Here is an 18,376-nt window from a genome sequence, read left to right as displayed (position 1 = left end):
GCTTCCATTTTTAATTTGTCACTGAAATTGACAGAGCTTACACGGTAGCCTATGCAGCACCAGCGATTGCACGAACTGAGTCAGCGCTGTAAACCGAAACTAGGAAATCTTCCCGCCGGCAGTGTTGCCAGATACTGCTGACGTTTTCCAGCCCAAAATATGTTCAAAACCCGCCAAAACGCACTTGAAACCGCCCAATCTGGCAACACAACCGAAACTAGAAAATCTTCCCGGAAGTTCCTTTCAGCACCGAGATGTCGCCCGGGATTGGTTGGCGAGTGCATGACGTTATTGTTTTTTTTACCCTTAGGCAGTCTCTCACGTTACTGCCTGAGGGACAGGGAGAAAACCACCGGAAAAGGTTTTAAACAAACGCAACAAACAAGTCGGAAGATGACCATAAAATACTTGATAGTTATGATGTAATAATTTTATGTATCGCACACAGAATTTTCAGCGATATATCGAGTATATTTGATATATCGCACAGCCCTAGGTGAATGGATGGAGGAAGAAACGCGTTATAAATGGACATTCAAGTACAATTAAAAAAAAATAGTAAGAGAATAGAAAAAAGCTAAAATAGAATAAGACATAAAATAAAAGTTACAGTGCAGAGCAAGGAATTAATCAAAAGCCTCAAATTTGGTTGAATAAAAGGCAGCGGCAGAGATTCAGCCTTGATTTAAAAGAACTGAAAGATGCAGCAGACACAAAGTACTTTGTATTTATTAAATATGGGAAATGCGCTCAGTATAAGATGCATATTATTTTGAAAACCCACCAGCCAACTGATTTGGCACGTTTTAATTGTGCGACAGCAAAGGCGTAAATAACGACACGGCGAAGCAGCGTCCGAAAGTGTTTTTTTTTTCATTTTACCAATGAGCTCACTAGATAGTCCTCTATACAGAATTCCCTAGATAGTGAGTAGGGAGTAGTGAATGAGTGATTTCGGACACAGCCATTGTCCACAAGTTCCAGCTAGAGCCCTGCACTCCCGCGGGACCCGATGCAAAGCAGTGCGGCGCGGGACAAATTTTGAAAGCTCATTGCGGGCGCAGGCGGGAGCGGGACTGCACAATGCAGGCGCGGGTGGGAGAGGTGATAAGCTGCAGTCCCGCTAACTAAAAACGTGTTTAAAATAAAATTTATAAATTATCAATTTATGTCTATCGTATATAATTTGTGCTGGATATTTTATTTGGCATTAATAAAAACATTTTAAGATGCCTAAATTTGCGGATGTGGTCTAATCTCGCGTACGTTTCCGATTCCTTTCCGCTCTTCCGTGTTTGAGATCTCCGATCATGGCAGAAGAGCAGAGCTCCTCTAGTGAAGCTCACAGTGCTTCAGAAGTAAGTGCTGCTTTAAAAAGAGGTACATTTACCGTTAAAAAGTCAAGAGTATTAGTCCTAAGTATTAAAAAGTATTTTAAAAAAAAGTATTAAAAAGTATTAACTAGCATTAAAAAGGACTGTGTATCGCACAGATTGTTCAATTTAAAGCTAGAAATAGACAGTGTATAATCTGAGGAGCTGGTTGTGGTTGCGCAGCACTTCATATGAGAGGAGAATGAAATCGCGGTTGGAATCATAACGCCACAGACTCGGAAGTGGGAGTGCGAGTGCGCAAAGCGAGAGCTGTCAATCAAAGCGAGAGCTGTCAATCATGAGCGCATGCAGCGCTCAACTTGGAATGTGTCAGCAGAATGTCAGAGTCGAAACAATAAACTTACAATAAATGAAGGATCGGTCAGTGGAAAGCTCAGCTAAGCTCAGCATGTTTAATTCCCCAAGCCAATGACAAGAACTTCCGTGAGAAATAACGCGAACGTCTGCATCATGCGGGATTTGCGGGTGGGAGCGGGACAAAATATGGCAGGCGCAGGCGGGAGCGGGACTGAAAATCATAATTCTTTGCGGGAGCGGGCGGGAGCGGGACTGCACAATGCGGGCGCGACTGAAAATTCTGTCCCGCGCAGACCTCTAGTTCCAGCTCATCCAGAGAGGAAGGTGGGCAAAGCGCCAGCATAGATCAGACTTCTAACAAATGGGAATCTTCCTGAAGCCCTCACTCACAACGTTCTGTCAAAATTCCTGAATGACTGGAAGCAATATAAACGGATAGCATGCTGCTATTTGACAGCTATCAGGTGATGCTCCATCGATCTGCCAAGTCGTAAAACGGAGTGCTCACGGGCCCGTTTAGCTTCCACAAATATTTTTGCATTTAAAATTTGAAAGTACTATGAGCTCTGTTAGAGGGAAGCACTTTTGGGGAAGGAGCACGACTGAGGAAGGAATCGCACTGCCCCATGCTTAGAGGAGGAGCAGAGGGCGACAGTTAATGACCGGGCCGCCAGGGTCATGGTTTCGACGGCAAATTTGGGGAGTTTAAAATGCTCCGAGATCTTGTTTTACAGTAAATAATCTGAAATAAATCTCACAAATTCCTATTTTAAGATGCACTGTCAAGTCTGGAAGAGGGAAAGGGTGATTACTGAGTGGATGTCTGTTCATCACCTCCATTAGTTTCAAGGGGCTCTTTGAGATGTGCAGTAGGAGTCAAAAGTTTGTACACGGCTACTCATTCAGATGTTTTTGTAGAACAATACTGAAGACATCAAAACTATGAAATTACATGGTAAACAAAAAAAAAAAGTGGTGAAAAAAAAATAAATCCGTATTTTAGAGTCTTCAAAGTAGCCAGAGTTTACCTTGATAACCCTTTACGCACTGTCTTAGACGCATTATCTTAACCAGCTTCATGAGGTAGTCAACTGGAATGCTTTTCAATTAACAAGTGTGTCTCGCCAGACGTTAATTAGCGCAATTTCTTGCCTTCTTAATGCGTTTGAGATCAAACAGTAAAGAGTAAATAATAAAAATACAATAAATAGCTCTATTCCACAACTGTAGTAATCCATACTACAGTGGGGTAAAAAAGTATTTAGTCAGCCACCAATTGTGCAAGTTCTCCCACTTAAAAAGATGAGAGAGGCCTGTAATTTTCATCATAGGTACACTTCAACTATGAGAGACAGAATGGGGGGAAAGAATCCAGGAAATCACATTGTAGGATTTTTAATGAATTAATTGGGAAATTCCTCGGTAAAATAAGTATTTGGTCGCCTACAAACAAGCAAGATTTCTGGCTCTCACAGACCTGTAACAACTTCTTTAAGAGGCTCCTCTGTCCTCCACTCGTTACTTGTATTAATGGCACCTGTTTGAACTCGTTATCAGTATAAGAGACACCTGTCCACAACCTCAAACAGTCACACTCCAAACTCCACTATGGCCAAGACCAAAGAGCTGTCAAAGGACACCAGAAACAAAACTGTAGACCTGCACCAGGCTGGGAAGACTGAATCTGCAATAGGTAAGCAGCTTGGTGTGAAGAAATCAACTGTGGGAGCAATTATTAGAAAATGGAAGACATACAAGACCACTGATAATCTCCCTCGATCTGGGGCTCCACACAAGATCTCACCCCGTGGGGTCAAAATGATCACAAGAACGGTGAGCAAAAATCCCAGAACCACACGGGGGGACCTAGTGAATGACCTGCAGAGAGCTGGGACCAAAGTAACAAAGGCTACCATCAGTAACACACTACGCCGCCAGGGACTCAAATCCTGCAGTGCCAGACGTGTCCCCCTGCTTAAGCCAGTACATGTCCAGGCCCGTCTGAAGTTTGCTAGAGAGCGTTTGGATGATCCAGAAGAGGATTGGGAGAATGTTATATGGTCAGATGAAACCAAAATAGAACTTTTTGGTAAAAACTCAACTTGTCGTGTTTGGAGGAGAAAGAATGCTGAGTTGCATCCAAAGAACACCATACCTACTGTGAAGCATGGGGGTGGAAACATCATGCTTTGGGGCTGTTTTTCTGCAAAGGGACCAGGACGACTGATTCGTGTAAAGGAAAGAATGAATGGGGCCATGTATCGTGAGATTTTGAGTGAAAACCTCCTTCCATCAGCAAGGGCATTGAAGATGAAACGTGGCTGGGTCTTTCAGCATGACAATGATCCCAAACACACCGCCCGGGCAACGAAGGAGTGGCTTCGTAAGAAGCATTTCAAGGTCCTGGAGTGGCCTAGCCAGTCTCCAGATCTCAACCCCATAGAAAATCTTTGGAGGGAGTTGAAAGTCCATGTTGCCCAGCGACAGCCCCAAAACATCACTGCTCTAGAGGAGATCTGCATGGAGGAATGGGCCAAAATACCAGCAACAGTGTGTGAAAACCTTGTGAAGACTTACAGAAAACGTTTGACCTCTGTCATTGCCAACAAAGGGTATATAACAAAGTATTGAGATGAACTTTTGTTATTGACCAAATACTTATTTTCCACCATAATTTGCAAATAAATTCTTTAAAAATCAGACAATGTGATTTTCTGGATTATTTTTTCTCATTCTGTCTCTCATAGTTGAAGTGTATCTATGATGAAAATTACAGGCCTCTCTCATCTTTTTAAGTGGGAGAACTTGCACAATTGGTGACTGACTAAATCCTTTTTTGCTCCACTGTATTAGTCTACATAAGTGTGACAGCGTCCCCATGTAATTTTGTTTGATGCTACGTAATTATTAACATGATCCTGCCCCATCGAAATCTATCATCCCCAGCATCTAATGATTTCTGATATTTCTAATATTGTACTTTCACGACTACAGTACAACTCTGAATCTTCTACAACACACAGTAACGCAAAAATGCAACATTTCATTAAACCCTAAGTAACTAAAATCCTGTGTCAAGATGCTCGTGGTCCCTTTTGAAAATAGAATAAGAAGAAATTCCAGATGTATGTAGAGGGAAACAGGTAGGGAGACACTGACCTGGACCAGGCTGGAGTTCAGGTACTCTGCACACACACCAAGCGGCTGCACCAGCGCAGACACGCACTGAAGAGAGAAAACAATTAAACAAGTCTGAGTGATGTTCCTGAAAACAATCTGTACTAGGATGATCATAAACACGAGCGTGAAGTTGATCCTTTTCCAATGACAGAACACGGCAAAGGATTTTATTCCTCGTATACCGCAGCAAAATGCCAGGGCTCAGGGTTTTTTAATAAAAATGACAGGCCAGACTTTTTATCCATTTCCAGTTACACAGAACAAGTTAGTTCCTGTTATTACTCATGTTACATATATAAACGACTATAAACAGCTGTTCCCTTACTGCCCTCTTTGTTTTATTATCTGCAAGAGAAAGGGAAAAAAAAAAAGTCGACAGCTTGTTTTCCTCGGACTGTTACACAGCGTTAGCACTGGACACGCCTTCTGAAATTTTAAAATCATCAACTGTACATATTTTTATTCCATTTATATTGAGCATTTACCTTATGTTAGCCGTTACTAGAGAAACGCTAACATACATACGTACATTAGGCATATCAGACACTCGTGGGCCGTGCTGTGAAAACTGTGCACGCAGACGCTCATCAAAGCTTCCAAATCTGTCATTGCTTAACTCTTGAATATTTTCCATCACGGATACTAGAATTAAAAAACTTATAAATTTCTGCTTTCCAAAGAAATTTATCACGTTAAGATCTGTTCAGTACTTTGGGAGTACTGATGATTATAATATATATTACATACACACGCATACTCAACGGGCTGGCACTGTGGTGTAGTGGTCAGCGCTGTCGCCTCACAGCAAGAAGGTCCGGGTTCGAGCCCCATGGCCGGTGAGGGCCTTTCTGTGTGGAGTTTGCATGTTCTCCCCGTGTCCGCGTGGGTTTCCTCCGGGTGCTCCGGTTTCCCCCACAGTCCAAGGACATGCAGGTTAGGTTAACTGGAGACTCTAAATTGACCGTAGGTGTGAATGTGAGTGTGAATGGTTGTCTGTGTCTATGTGTCAGCCCTGTGATGACCTGGCGACTTGTCCAGGGTGTACCCCGCCTTTCGCCCGTAGTCAGCTGGGATAGGCTCCAGCTTGCCTGCGACCCTGTAGAACAGGATAAAGCGGCTAGAGATAATGAGATGAGAGACATACTCAACGTTTAGTGACTCAACTACAACACTGATTTTATTTATTTTTATATTCTATTTTATATATACAGTGTATATATATATATATATATATATATATATATATATATATATATATCCCCCCCGTGTTGTAGTCGAGTCACTAAACGTTGAGTCCCCAGTGTTCAAGTCCCGAGTCATTAAAGAAAATTTCGAGTCAAGTCCACTACTGATCCAAGTCAAGTCCAAGAACAAGACTCCAACTGTCTTTTTTTTTTTTTTTAATATTATATATGCGCAGTCAAGCCGGAAAGTCTGCACACCCCTTTCACCTTCTCCACGTTTTATTACGTTACAGACTTATTCTACAATAGATCGAGTTCATTTTTTGCCTCAAACATCTACACACAATCGCTAATAATTATGAAGTGAAAACAGGTTTTTAGAAAATATGCAATTTTATTTTACTGACAAAAATAGGTTATTTAGGGGTTACATATCTGTACACACCCTTAACCTAATATTTGGTTGATGCACCGTTGGCAGCAATTACAGCTTCAAGGCGTCTTGGGAAAGAAGCTACGAGTTTGACACGCTAGTTTCTGGACATTTTTGCCCATTCCTCTTGGCATATCCTTGCAAGCTCCGTCAGGTTGGATGGGGAGCATTGGTACACAGCCATTTTCAGCTCTTTCCACAAATGTTCAATTGGATTCAGGTCTGGACTCTGGCTGGGCCACTCAAGGACATTCACAGACTTTCTCCAAAGCCACTCCTTTGTTCTCTTGGCTGTGTGCTTCGGGTCGTCATGTTGGATGGTAAACCTTCAACCCAGTCTGAGGTCCAGAGCGCTCCAGAGCAGGTTTTCTTTAAGGATCTCGGTGTTCTTAGCTGTATTCATCTATCCCTCCATCAGAACTAGTCGCCCCATTCCTGCTGCTAAAAACATTCCCACATCATGATGCTGCCACCACCATGCTTCACTGTAGGTATGGCATTAGCCAGGTGATGAGCAGTGCCTGGTTTCCTCCAGATGTGACGCTTGGTCTTCAGGCCAAAAAGTTCAATTTTGGTTTCATCAGACCAGAGAATATCGCTTCTCATGGTTTGAGAGTCCTCTAGGTGCCTTTTGGAAAACTCTAAGCGGGCTCTCATGCATCTTTTACTAAGGAGTGGCTTCCATCTGGCCATTCTACCATAAAGGCCTGATTTGTGGAGTGCTGCCTGGATGGTTGATCTTCTGAAAGGTTCTCCCATCTCCACAAGGATACGCTGGAGCTCTGTCAGAGTGACCCTTGGGTTCCTGCTCAACTTGCTGGCCAAGGCCTGTCTTCCCAGATCACTCAGTTTGGTCGGGCGGCCAGGTCTAGGAAGATTCTTGGTGGTTCCAAACTTCTTCTATTTATGAATGATGGTGGCCACTGTGCTCTTTGGGACCTGTAAAGCTGCAGCAATTTTTCTGTACCCTTCTCCAGATCTATGCCTTGACACAATCCTGTTTCTGAGGTCTGCAGATGGCTTGGAGTTTGCTCTGACATGCACTGTTAACTGTGGGACCTTATATAGGCAGGTGTTGGCAATCCCCAATCATGTCCAATCAATTGAATTTACCTCAGTTGGACTCCAATTAAGTTGTAAAAACATCTCAAGCAGTATCGGTGGAAACAAAATGCACCTCAGCTCACTTTTGGGTGTCATATCAAAGGGTGTGCGCGTGTGTACATACAACCCCGATTCCAAAAAAGTTGGGACAAAGTACAAATTGTAAATAAAAACGGAATGCAATAATTTACAAATCTCAAAAACTGATATTGTATTCACAATAGAACATAGACAACATATCAAATGTCGAAAGTGAGACATTTTGAAATTTCATGCCAAATATTGGCTCATTTGAAATTTCATGACAGCAACACATCTCAAAAAAGTTGGGACAGGGGCAATAAGAGGCTGGAAAAGTTAAAGGTACAAAAAAGGAACAGCTGGAGGACCAAATTGCAACTCATTAGGTCAATTGGCAATAGGTCATTAACATGACTGGGTATAAAAAGAGCATCTTGAAGTGGCCGCGGGTCTCAGAAGTAAAGATGGGAAGAGGATCACCAATCCCCCTAATTCTGCGCCGACAAATAGTGGAGCAATATCAGAAAGGAGTCCGACAGTGTAAAATTGCAAAGAGTTTGAACATACCATCATCTACAGTGCATAATATCAAAAGATTCAGAGAATCTGGAAGAATCTCTGTGCATAAAGGTCAAGGCCGGAAAACCATACTGGGTGCCCGTGATCTTCAGGCCCTTAGACGGCACTGCATCACATACAGGCATGCTTCTGTATTGGTAATCACACAATGGGCTCAGGAATATTTCTTGAGAACATTATCTGTGAACACAATTCACAGTGCCATCCGCCGTTGCCAGCTAAAACTCTATAGTTCAAAGAAGAAGCTGTATCTAAACATGATCCAGAAGCGCAGACGTCTTCTCTGGGCCAAGGCTCATTTAAAATGGACTGTGGCAAAGTGGAAAACTGTTCTGTGGTCAGACTAATCAAAATTTGAAGTTCTTTATGGAAATCAGGGACGCCGTGTCATTCGGACTAAAGAGGAGAAGGACGACCCAAGTTGTTATCAGCGCTCAGTTCAGAAGCCTGCATCTCTGATGGTATGGGGTTGCATTAGTGCGTGTGGCATGGGCAGCTTACACATCTGGAAAGACACCATCAATGCTGAAAGGTATATCCAGGTTCTAGAGCAACATATGCTCCCATCCAGACGACGTCTCTTTCAGGGAAGACCTTGCATTTTCCAACATGACAATGCCAAACCGCATACTGCATCAATTACAGCATCATGGCTGTGTAGAAGAAGGGTCCGGGTACTGAACTGGCCAGCCTGCAGTCCAGATCTTTCACCCATAGAAAACATTTGGCGCATCATAAAATGGAAGATATGACAAAAAAGTCCTAAGACAGTTGAGCAACTAGAATCCTACATTAGACAAGAATGGGTTAACATTCCTATCCCTAAACTTGAGCAACTTGTCTCCTCAGTCCCCAGACATTTACAGACTGTTGTAAAGAGAAAAGGGGATGTCTCACAGTGGTAAACATGGCCTTGTCCCAACTTTTTTGAGATGTGTTGTCATGAAATTCAAAAATCACCTCATTTTTCTCTTTAAATGATACATTTTCTCAGTTTAAACATTTGATATGTCATTTATGTTCTATTCTGAATAAAATATGGAATTTTGAAACTTCCCCATCATTGCATTCCGTTTTTATTCATGTCCCAACTTTTTTGGAATCAGGGTTGTATGATATTTTACATTTTGATTTTTAATAAGTTAGCACAAATGTCTAAAAACCTGCTTTCACTTTGGCATTATGGGCTATTTTGTGTCGAACTTTGTGACAAAAAACGAACTCAATCTATTGTAGAATAAGTCTGGAACATAATAAAACGTGGAGAAGGTGAAAGGGGTGTGCAGACTTGATTTGCTTTGCAGCTGGAATGACTGTCAGAAGCGTGCTGTTCTAGAAACCCCTTCTGACCAATCAGAGCCAAGCCTTCAATGGCACTGTGGTGCAAGTAACACCGAAATCACTAATAACTCATTACAAAATGTATTTTATAGATACATAGTGGCCACAGTTGTGTTCGGAGGCAGATTCACACCTTTAAACACACACTCTTTCATGCAGCAGCAGAGACGCAAAGCCCGGATGAATCAGTCCTCTGTTCTGGATTAAATGATTTCGCTTCCGTTTGCAGAGTGGGAATGAATTAAAGCAGCACGGGGAGGAGAAGAGGGAGCTTCCTTCTCCTATTCTTCCCATCAGGGTCTCTTTCAGGACTGCAGTGTCTAGAGCACTCTGGCTTTCAGCCAACGGCGTAACAGCAGGTCAGGTGTAGTGGTGGAAAACATCCCCCTCTCCCAAAAGCTGCCTCCTACATCCTGTTCCTGTGTCAGTTATTCACATGCAAATCCTAAATCAAAGCATCTTTTCCCTGTCAGAGCGCTATCTCCCAACGCTGGAGCTCGGCACATGCTAATGCGCGCCTTCAAAAGGCAAGCAGGAGGGACCCGAAACAAGGCGGCTTTAGAGGCTACAGACAAGGGGGGGCATTTAAACTGACGCACAGGGGGGTTGACTCGAGCCTGTCTACATCTCTTTGCAACTCGTCAAGTGAAGATCTCTTCTACAATGCCTGATGACGAGCTGATAATTCAGACAGCAGCATATAGTATTCAACCAACACCTGTGTTTTCATTTCTCTTCCTCTTTCTCTCCTTTCCATGGTGAAATGCGACATATCGCTTCTCGTGTGTGTGAGCATGTGACTCCGTGGTCACAAAAGGTGCTAAAGAGGGCTTTTTAAAAATATTTTCTAACCAGATTCTTCTACTTTGTGGTGGCAAAAAGACAGCAAGAACAAGTGGAGAGAAACTGGCGAGATCCCCAAATTTTTTTTTAGAGGGGTGTTTGTCATCTTATGCCACTGGATGTCAGAAAAGGAAGGGGGAAGGGGGGGATAACCTTCATTTTTATCCAACAGTGTTGTCGAGGACACCTTTTGAAGCTAAACAGATGTTTATGGTCATTTATCATCTGGAATTCTCATCTCTGCACTGCTTATTTCATATCAGGGAAGGTTTTCGACACTGTTTATCACAAACGAAGGCAAAATCTATGACGTTAAAGTGAATTTCATGTCCCTAAACCCCACTTTTTTCCTTGTACAAAGCAACAATCATTATGTTGATTGACCATGTGTTTTCGAACCATAGCTGATCCAAAAGGCCATAAATTAACAGAAAATCAATAAGATCAGCTGATTTTCACGGAATCTGCCGAGACCGAACCGGAAGATCCCGAAGAGGTACGTGACGTCACATGTGTAACAATTCAGGTATCAGTTTTGTTCCCGTGCACAGCCAGTCTCGATATGGAATCACGTTTTGGAGAGAATTCTGATAGTGATTGGGATTCTTGTACGTCGGATGAAGAGGCAGATGGTTATCAAGGATATTCCGGAGTAAATGCCGATCTTTTCGAGCCTCCAAGACGAGAAACTGCCAGTTCACTCTGTTCACAACAGTCCCACTCACCGCCGATAGTGCACCACCAGCCAGAGAGAATTGGAGAAACAGATTGGTTTGTGGATTTGTATTCTAAGCTGACCGCTGCAAAATCTAGGGAAAATATTTACATGTACCTTAATAAATGCAGAAATATAATCTTTAAAGCGTACACTTATTCAGTGAAATTATTGAAAGAAAATATGAAGTGGGCGATAACAGGGGAATTGAAAAACTGTCCAAATGTCAGATCAAATGGGTTTCTTTTTCCTCCATGTGGTCGTTCTGGTGGTGGTGAACACTTGAAGAATCAGATTTATTATTAGTAGGTGACACTGCCTGCTTCGTTTGCACAAACTTCACCCACTGTCGCTTTACATTTGTATAATTTCTCGGAAATTCGTGAACTGAATGTCCTGTTGTATACAGATTTGAACATCCAAACACAACTCGGAGCTTTCCCATCGTTCTCATCTCATCTCATTATCTCTAGCCGCTTTATCCTGTTCTACAGGGTCGCAGGCAAGCTGGAGCCTATCCCAGCTGACTACGGGCGAAAGGCGGGGTACACCCTGGACAAGTCGCCAGGTCATCACAGGGCTGACACATAGACGCAGACAACCATTCACACTCACATTCACACCTACGGTCAATTTAGAGTCTCCAGTTAACCTAACCTGCATGTCTTTGGACTGTGGGGGGAAACCGGAGCACCCGGAGGAAACCCACGCGGACACGGGGAGAACATGCAAACTCCACACAGAAAGGCCCTCGCCGGCCACAAACCCAGAACCTTCTTGCTGTGAGGCGACAGTGCTAACCACTACACCACCGTGCCGCCCCTAGATTGAAACATTTCATTATTTTTAAGCCATTTTTTGGTCGACAGCCTCTCTTTACATGCGCCTAAGACTTTTGCACAGCGCCGTACATATCACTGGTGTGACTACGGCTCAGGAAACCTCACCCTATTGCTAAGGGTCAGCTTTATTCGTGTTCGACAACCTGTCTTCTGTTGGCAAACCATTAAAATAACTGAAGGCGGCATCCAGATGATCCATATTCCTATGTTGCAAATTGACACCTGACATTGTACGAGTCTGGCTCCGCCCACAAAACACCTCTTTGCTGTTTCCAAACGCACACCAAAAAAAGGCCAATCGATAGTTTGTTAAACAGAGACACAACAGACCATAGAATACCATAATTCACCAGTTAGCATCGAGTCTTCCACAAAGCCGTGTAATACACAAAAATGATGCAGATTTTTATCACACGTCATCACATCCATTCGAATCTTTCTGCGGCTCTTATTCTGAAACGGTCGATTCGATTCGATCCACCCCCCACACCACTACCGTACCTGCTGCTGTGAAACTGAACTAACGCAAGTTCAAGGAACGATGATGTAGAACACCAAGGCCTCGGATCGGATCGCTTTCAGACGCGGAGTGGCCCAGATTGGAAAATGTACTCTGTGCAAAGGCATTATTATACATGGGGGGGGACGACAAGAGTGCTCTGAGCGCAATATCCCTTGCTACAATATACTGCAAACGAAACGGAAATATGCATATTACTGTCGTATAACAAAGCCTTCTGCCAAGTTTCGTGAAATTCCTCCACAAATTGTGAGAGGAGCTGAGTTCAGAAGGCGAGTACCCTTTCCTGGGACAGACGGACATCGCCGTGACATAATCCCCCTTTGGACCTTTCGGCCAGTGGGGGATAAAAAAACCCAAAGTACACCATCCTTCAACTGATCAGTGCCTAAATAACAACTGCGTGATCCTCACTGACTTCTTAAAAAAAAAAAAACAACATTTCAATATATGGCTCTCCCCACCCCCAGAAAAGTAAACCAAGAAGCCACAATATAAATATAACTGTTACTGAAGCCCTGATAAGTAAATATATAGAATTGGAAAAGGGTTGTACTTTCCTTTTCCCGTGACTGCATGTACCGGACTTACCCCAATCTCCATCGCCTCTTGATTCAGTTTGCTTTGGATGGCAGTGAAGCCGCCCATCTCTCCAAACTGCGGCAGGGAAGAGAACAAGAGAGCTATGATTAGATGATCTTCAGAAAAAAAGAAAAAAAAAAGGCTGTTACATTACAGTCCAGGGAAATTCTTTTCTTTGCATATTCCAGGTTATTCGGAAGTTAAAGTGCATATCACGGGTAAATTCAGGAGCGAGATCAATGTAATTCTCCTATTTTATATAAAACACTGGTCAAATATCTGTAACATTCTGCATTCTCTGCAATTTGTTTTACCTTGCACAATACCAGAAAAATTCAGTTGAACCCAAGCCATTGGTCCGCCTCTGAAAAAACTTGGCATTTGGATTTCCCGGCAAACATCGATTTTCATGACGTCGCGTGCGGGACGCCTCCCTCTGAATCCTACATCGGCGCTGGTTTGTTTATGAGAAAACGACCTGGTGGTTTTCTGCAAATTTCTCCAACGTTATCGCGTAATTATTAAAACGGTTAACAGCTGTATCGTAGGAGGGTGTAGCAACACCAATCTTGATGGGATTAGTACTCATCGTTTTCCAAAAGACCGGACAATGAGAGAGAAATGGGAGCGCTTGGTGTACACAGGCTGTGCACTGAAACCGTGCAAAGCTCGCGCAGCCTGCTGGCGCTTCCGCAGGTGACGTCACGAATCTGGCTCCAGACTCCCTTGGGATTTTTCCAGATGCGTTTTTTTATTTTATTTTTTTCTGCTGTAGACAGATGGCCTTGTGCAAAATTACCCTTCTGGATGAGTGTGTAAAGGGACGTACTTTCATATTAAAAAACAAAACACGAAATTGGTCCAGAATATGCACTTTAAAGTGCCATTCCACCATTGGATGTATTTTTTTGGCATAAAATACAATATATTTTATGACATGACTAGACAGAGAAATCTTTTAGCTTCAAAATGATATATCAAACATAATTTTTTGACAACGACAAGTATATTAATTTTGCGACCAAAGTCACCTACCCTTTTAATTTCCACGCGGTAGTGAAACGTGATGTCATCGGCAGGTTCCCCTTCTTGTGTACCACGTCACGTGTGACGTGGCACAGATTATCAGCAATGGCGGATAGAACGCGACTGTCAGCTTCGGAAAAGAAGCGAAGGAAAATAGCAAGTGATGCCCAAAGGAGACGGTCGATGGTGAATATCGGCACAGCAATCGACAAGTGCAAATCGCGTTCTATCCGCCATTGCTGATAATCTGTGCCACGTCGTACACAAGAAGGGGAACCTGCCGATGACATCACGTTTCACTACCGCGCTGAAATTAAAAGGGTAGGTGACTTTGGTCGCAAAATTAATATACTTGTCGTTGTCAAAAAATGATGTTTGATATATCATAAAAGATTTCTCTGTCTAGTCATGTTGTCATAAAATATATTGTATTTTATGCCAAAGAATACATCCAATGGTGGAATGGCACTTAAGGCCTACCGCTGGCAGCTTGAACCACCAACCTTCTGATCTGTAACCCACAGCCTTAACCACATGAGACGTCACAGCCAGCACACAAACATACTACTGTCTAAAACTGCACGAGGCTTATTTCTCGTTTCTACTGCTCATGTTCCTGATGGTGCGTCGTTCATGTGAAACTGCTTGTTTTACTGAAAAAGTGCAGACAGAATGTAACTTGCAGAAAAAGAAGAAAACAAAAGCTTAAATCAAACAAAAAAAATTTACAATTATGAATCAAAATGTTGAAAAGATGAGGAGATGTTTACCCGATTCACAAGGTCCACTAGCCATCCGTGAGGCTCCTGTTTTCACACACAGAGAACATCGGTTTACAGCTACAGTCAAATCCATCGTTTCAGGTTTTAGAACTGTGCACGGTGTTTAAAGGGGAAGAAAGGGCAATATATAGAGTAAATATAACAATAAAACACACGTTGACGAACCTTATTCAAGACTTACAAAAGTTTTTTTGTTCTAAGGTTGGAAAGTTATAGTGTTTTGAAAGTAGCTCGAGCAAACTACACTAAGTAACTTTAAAAACGCACATTGATAAAACTTGCTGAATTCGTGCGGAGTTTATCTCAAGAAGAAAAGAAATACATCACAATGGAAAAATAACTTCATTCCGCCCGAATAAGTTCCAAATCTGTGCTCAAATCAGAATTTAAGGGAGTTGTACTCAATAACGTACAATATGACTCGGGTAGTCAATGACATGCTTTAATTTTCAAACAAATTTTGCATACACTGTACACACACAATCTTGCCTATAAATACCCGGGGGAAATGATGGGAAAATTGTCATTATTGAAGATGCCACGCCCAAGCCAAAATCAACGTGAACAGGCCATCGGGATGTTGCGTGCCGGAAGTACACAGACAGAGGTCGCCCGGCACTTCGCTGTTCATCATTCGACCGTTTCCCGTTTGAGTCAGCATTACAGACAGACAGGGAGCACCAGGGATCGTCCACGCCCTGGTCAGCCTCGAGTCACGACGCCAGTTCAGGATCAGCACATCAGGCTAGCTCACCTCCGTGACAGATTCCTGACACCCTCAGTCACTGCTGCTGAGACCCCTGGACGACACAGACCCAGAATCTCCAGCATGACGGTCCGAACATGGACCAACTGTCACTTTGAATTTTTTTATTGTGAATTAATTCTTGAGTTTGACAATAAATGTCCTTTATCGATGTTTCAAGATGTGTGCATTACATACAATATCATAAATTTCAAATATATGCATGGATCTAAAGTGATATCGTGTTGAATTCCATTGTGCGTTTTTAAAGTTACTTAGTATATTTCCGCAGTTTGAACAGCCCGCCATGATATTAATTTTATCCAATCAGAATGCACGTTCATTTTCTCTGCGTAACACTCATGACGTATGGATGTGCCCAGTTGTGTTGGCTCATTGAGGTTGGGACTAGCGCGTGTGAATTGGAAAGTAGGATGAATTGTAAGTGATCGGCTACACAATGCCACAGTGTGTTGCTTTCGGGTGTAAGAACAGGACCGATGGAAAGCATAACGATCCTCCAGACGTGTCTTTTCACTCGTTTCCGCTGAAAAACACCGAGCCAGTTCGAGCTTTCTTCTCTTCTTTCGTCATCACCGGAGTCGAGAGTACCTCTCCTAGGTTCAAACTGGTACCCTTCTAAGCCATAGCCTGCTTGCAGTGCGTCTTGCGAGATCTCTTCGTACGATTCGACAGAGCTGTCGCTTTCACTTGATGCGCCCGACGCCATGATTACACGCTTCTCTCCGAGTGCAGTGGGTAGGGCTGACGTCACGGTCTTTTAAAAATGGCGACTCTTGTGCGGTTTAGCGTACCGACTATTATATTTACAATTACCAAGATATTTCGTTGTTTTCTAGTACATAAATTTGATAGAATACTTAAGAATACGTTACTTTGTCACATCAGCAACCGTATATATATTGCCCTTTCTTCCCCTTTAAGTGTAATAACATTCATATGACATTAGAAGCTAATCCGACATGTAAGATTAGGCAAGCTAGAATGTAGGAAACCAGTTTGTCTGACCTTTAACAGGACAGCTTTATCACCTGAGCAACAAACAAAAGCAAACACACACACAGATATGAAAGCTCAACTGATGAGAGTCGGATGAAGAGATGTAGCTCACCTTCTGGTAACTGGAGCTGGGAGAGACGGCAAACATGTTGTCTTCTCCAAACACCTCGGCCCAGTTCCTCTGACTCGCCTTCATTCGGTTCTTAAAGTGATACTCGTTATCGGGGTTAAAAGCCTGCAAAGCAAATGTACGACACACACGCACACAGGTGTTTAGTACGCCCACTGTACATCAGATGATAAAGTCACTGATCTCCGCCTCAGTCTATCGTCTATGGGTATATTATGATGGCCACTGTGTACTCAAGTGCTTTTTGAGCTTTTAATAAGAAACTATTAAATACAAAACGGATGCTTAGGCTTCTGTAGAATTAATAAATAATAATACCACTAGGTTAATTGTTGGTATTTAAGGGATTCATTTAGCAATAGTTATTTATAAACAAACAAACATCGACTCTCCAGGTTTCTTAGATATAGTGTGTAAAACATGCGGCACGGTGGTGTAGTGGTTAGTGCTGTCGCCTCACAGGAAGAAGGTCCTGGGTTCGAGCCCCGGGGCTGGCGAGGGCCTTTCTGTGTGGAGTTTGCATGTTCTCCCCGTGTCCGTGTGGGTTTCCTCCGGGTGCTCCGGTTTCCCCCACAGTCCAAAGACATGCAGGTTAGGTTAACTGGTGACTCTAAATTGACCGTAGGTGTGAATGTGAATGGTTGTCTGTGTCTATGTGTCAGCCCTGTGATGACCTGGCGACTTGTCCAGGGTGTACCCCGCCTTTCGCCCGTAGTCAGCTGGGATAGGCTCCAGCTTGCCTGCGACCCTGTAGAACAGGATAAAGCGGCTAGAGATAATGAGATGAGATGAGATAAATCTTCTAAAAAAAAAAAAAAAAAGAAAAAAAAAAAAGATAAATGTTGACAAAAATTGCTACTATGTTGTTTGTTGTGAACGAGCGACTCACCAGAGGTCCATAACTGGGGTCTGTATCGTAGGATACGGACCCGCTCGCCAATCAATCAGAGCGCAGGATTTGATGGAAACCGGGCCGCGAAAAAAATAAATGGAATTATGTGGTGGAAAAAAAAAAAAAAACTTTCATATTTCAGATTCTTCAAAGTAGCCAGTGTTTACCTTGATGACGCTTTGCACACTATTAGCATTATCTAAACGAGCTTCATGAGGTAGTCACCTGGAATGCTTTTCAATTAACAGGTGTGTCTCGTCAAAAGTTAATTAGCGCAATTTCTTGCCTTCTTAATGCGTTTGAGATTAAATAGTAAATAATAAAAATACAGTAAACAGCCCTATTCTACAACTGCAGTCATCCTTAATATTACATGTCCACGAGTGTTTTACTGGGAAATACACCACTCGTATTTTTCATTCGAGCTACAACCGGGACAAATCTCTCTACGTCACTCGTGAGGAAATCGCTGAATTGTTTTGATAAACTTGGGTACTTTTTGTTTGTGAATGTGCCTATATAATAAAAAGAACAACCGCACGTTGGCTCAAAGATATTAAGTTTATCTTTTTGTGTTGAAAAAGTCACATTTTTCATATAAAATACCTCACGGATCTGAGGGACATAATTTCCCGATATTTCACTCTGATGACGTCGCTCCCAGTGTTCTCACGCTGACTAGATGCGTGCTGTTAAAATGGCAAACTGGTTCAAAATTAAAATTCTTCTGATTAACTTGAATTTTT

The 18,376-nt window shown here is 42.7% G+C and overlaps 1 protein-coding gene across 3 annotated transcripts in view; it reads right to left on the bottom strand.

The window, feature by feature from the left end:
• usp24 (ubiquitin specific peptidase 24) overlaps positions 1-18,376 on the bottom strand; it is a 278,284-nt gene that overhangs the window by 148,226 nt on the left and 111,682 nt on the right. For all 3 annotated transcript variants that reach the window (XM_060917596.1, XM_060917597.1, XM_060917598.1), the window contains exons 5-8: positions 16,721-16,843; positions 14,832-14,867; positions 13,045-13,110; positions 4,851-4,916 (exon numbers count right to left, since the gene is read on the bottom strand). In XM_060917596.1, coding sequence (XP_060773579.1) covers positions 4,851-4,916; positions 13,045-13,110; positions 14,832-14,867; positions 16,721-16,843 — 291 coding nt within the window. The remainder of the gene's footprint in view (positions 1-4,850; positions 4,917-13,044; positions 13,111-14,831; positions 14,868-16,720; positions 16,844-18,376) is intronic.

The sequence above is a fragment of the Neoarius graeffei genome, chromosome 3 (assembly GCF_027579695.1).
Source record: "Neoarius graeffei isolate fNeoGra1 chromosome 3, fNeoGra1.pri, whole genome shotgun sequence".
NCBI classification, from domain to species: domain Eukaryota; kingdom Metazoa; phylum Chordata; class Actinopteri; order Siluriformes; family Ariidae; genus Neoarius; species Neoarius graeffei.
The sequence above is the reverse complement of the archived record's forward strand: the minus strand, read 5'-3'. Positions and strand labels throughout refer to the sequence as shown.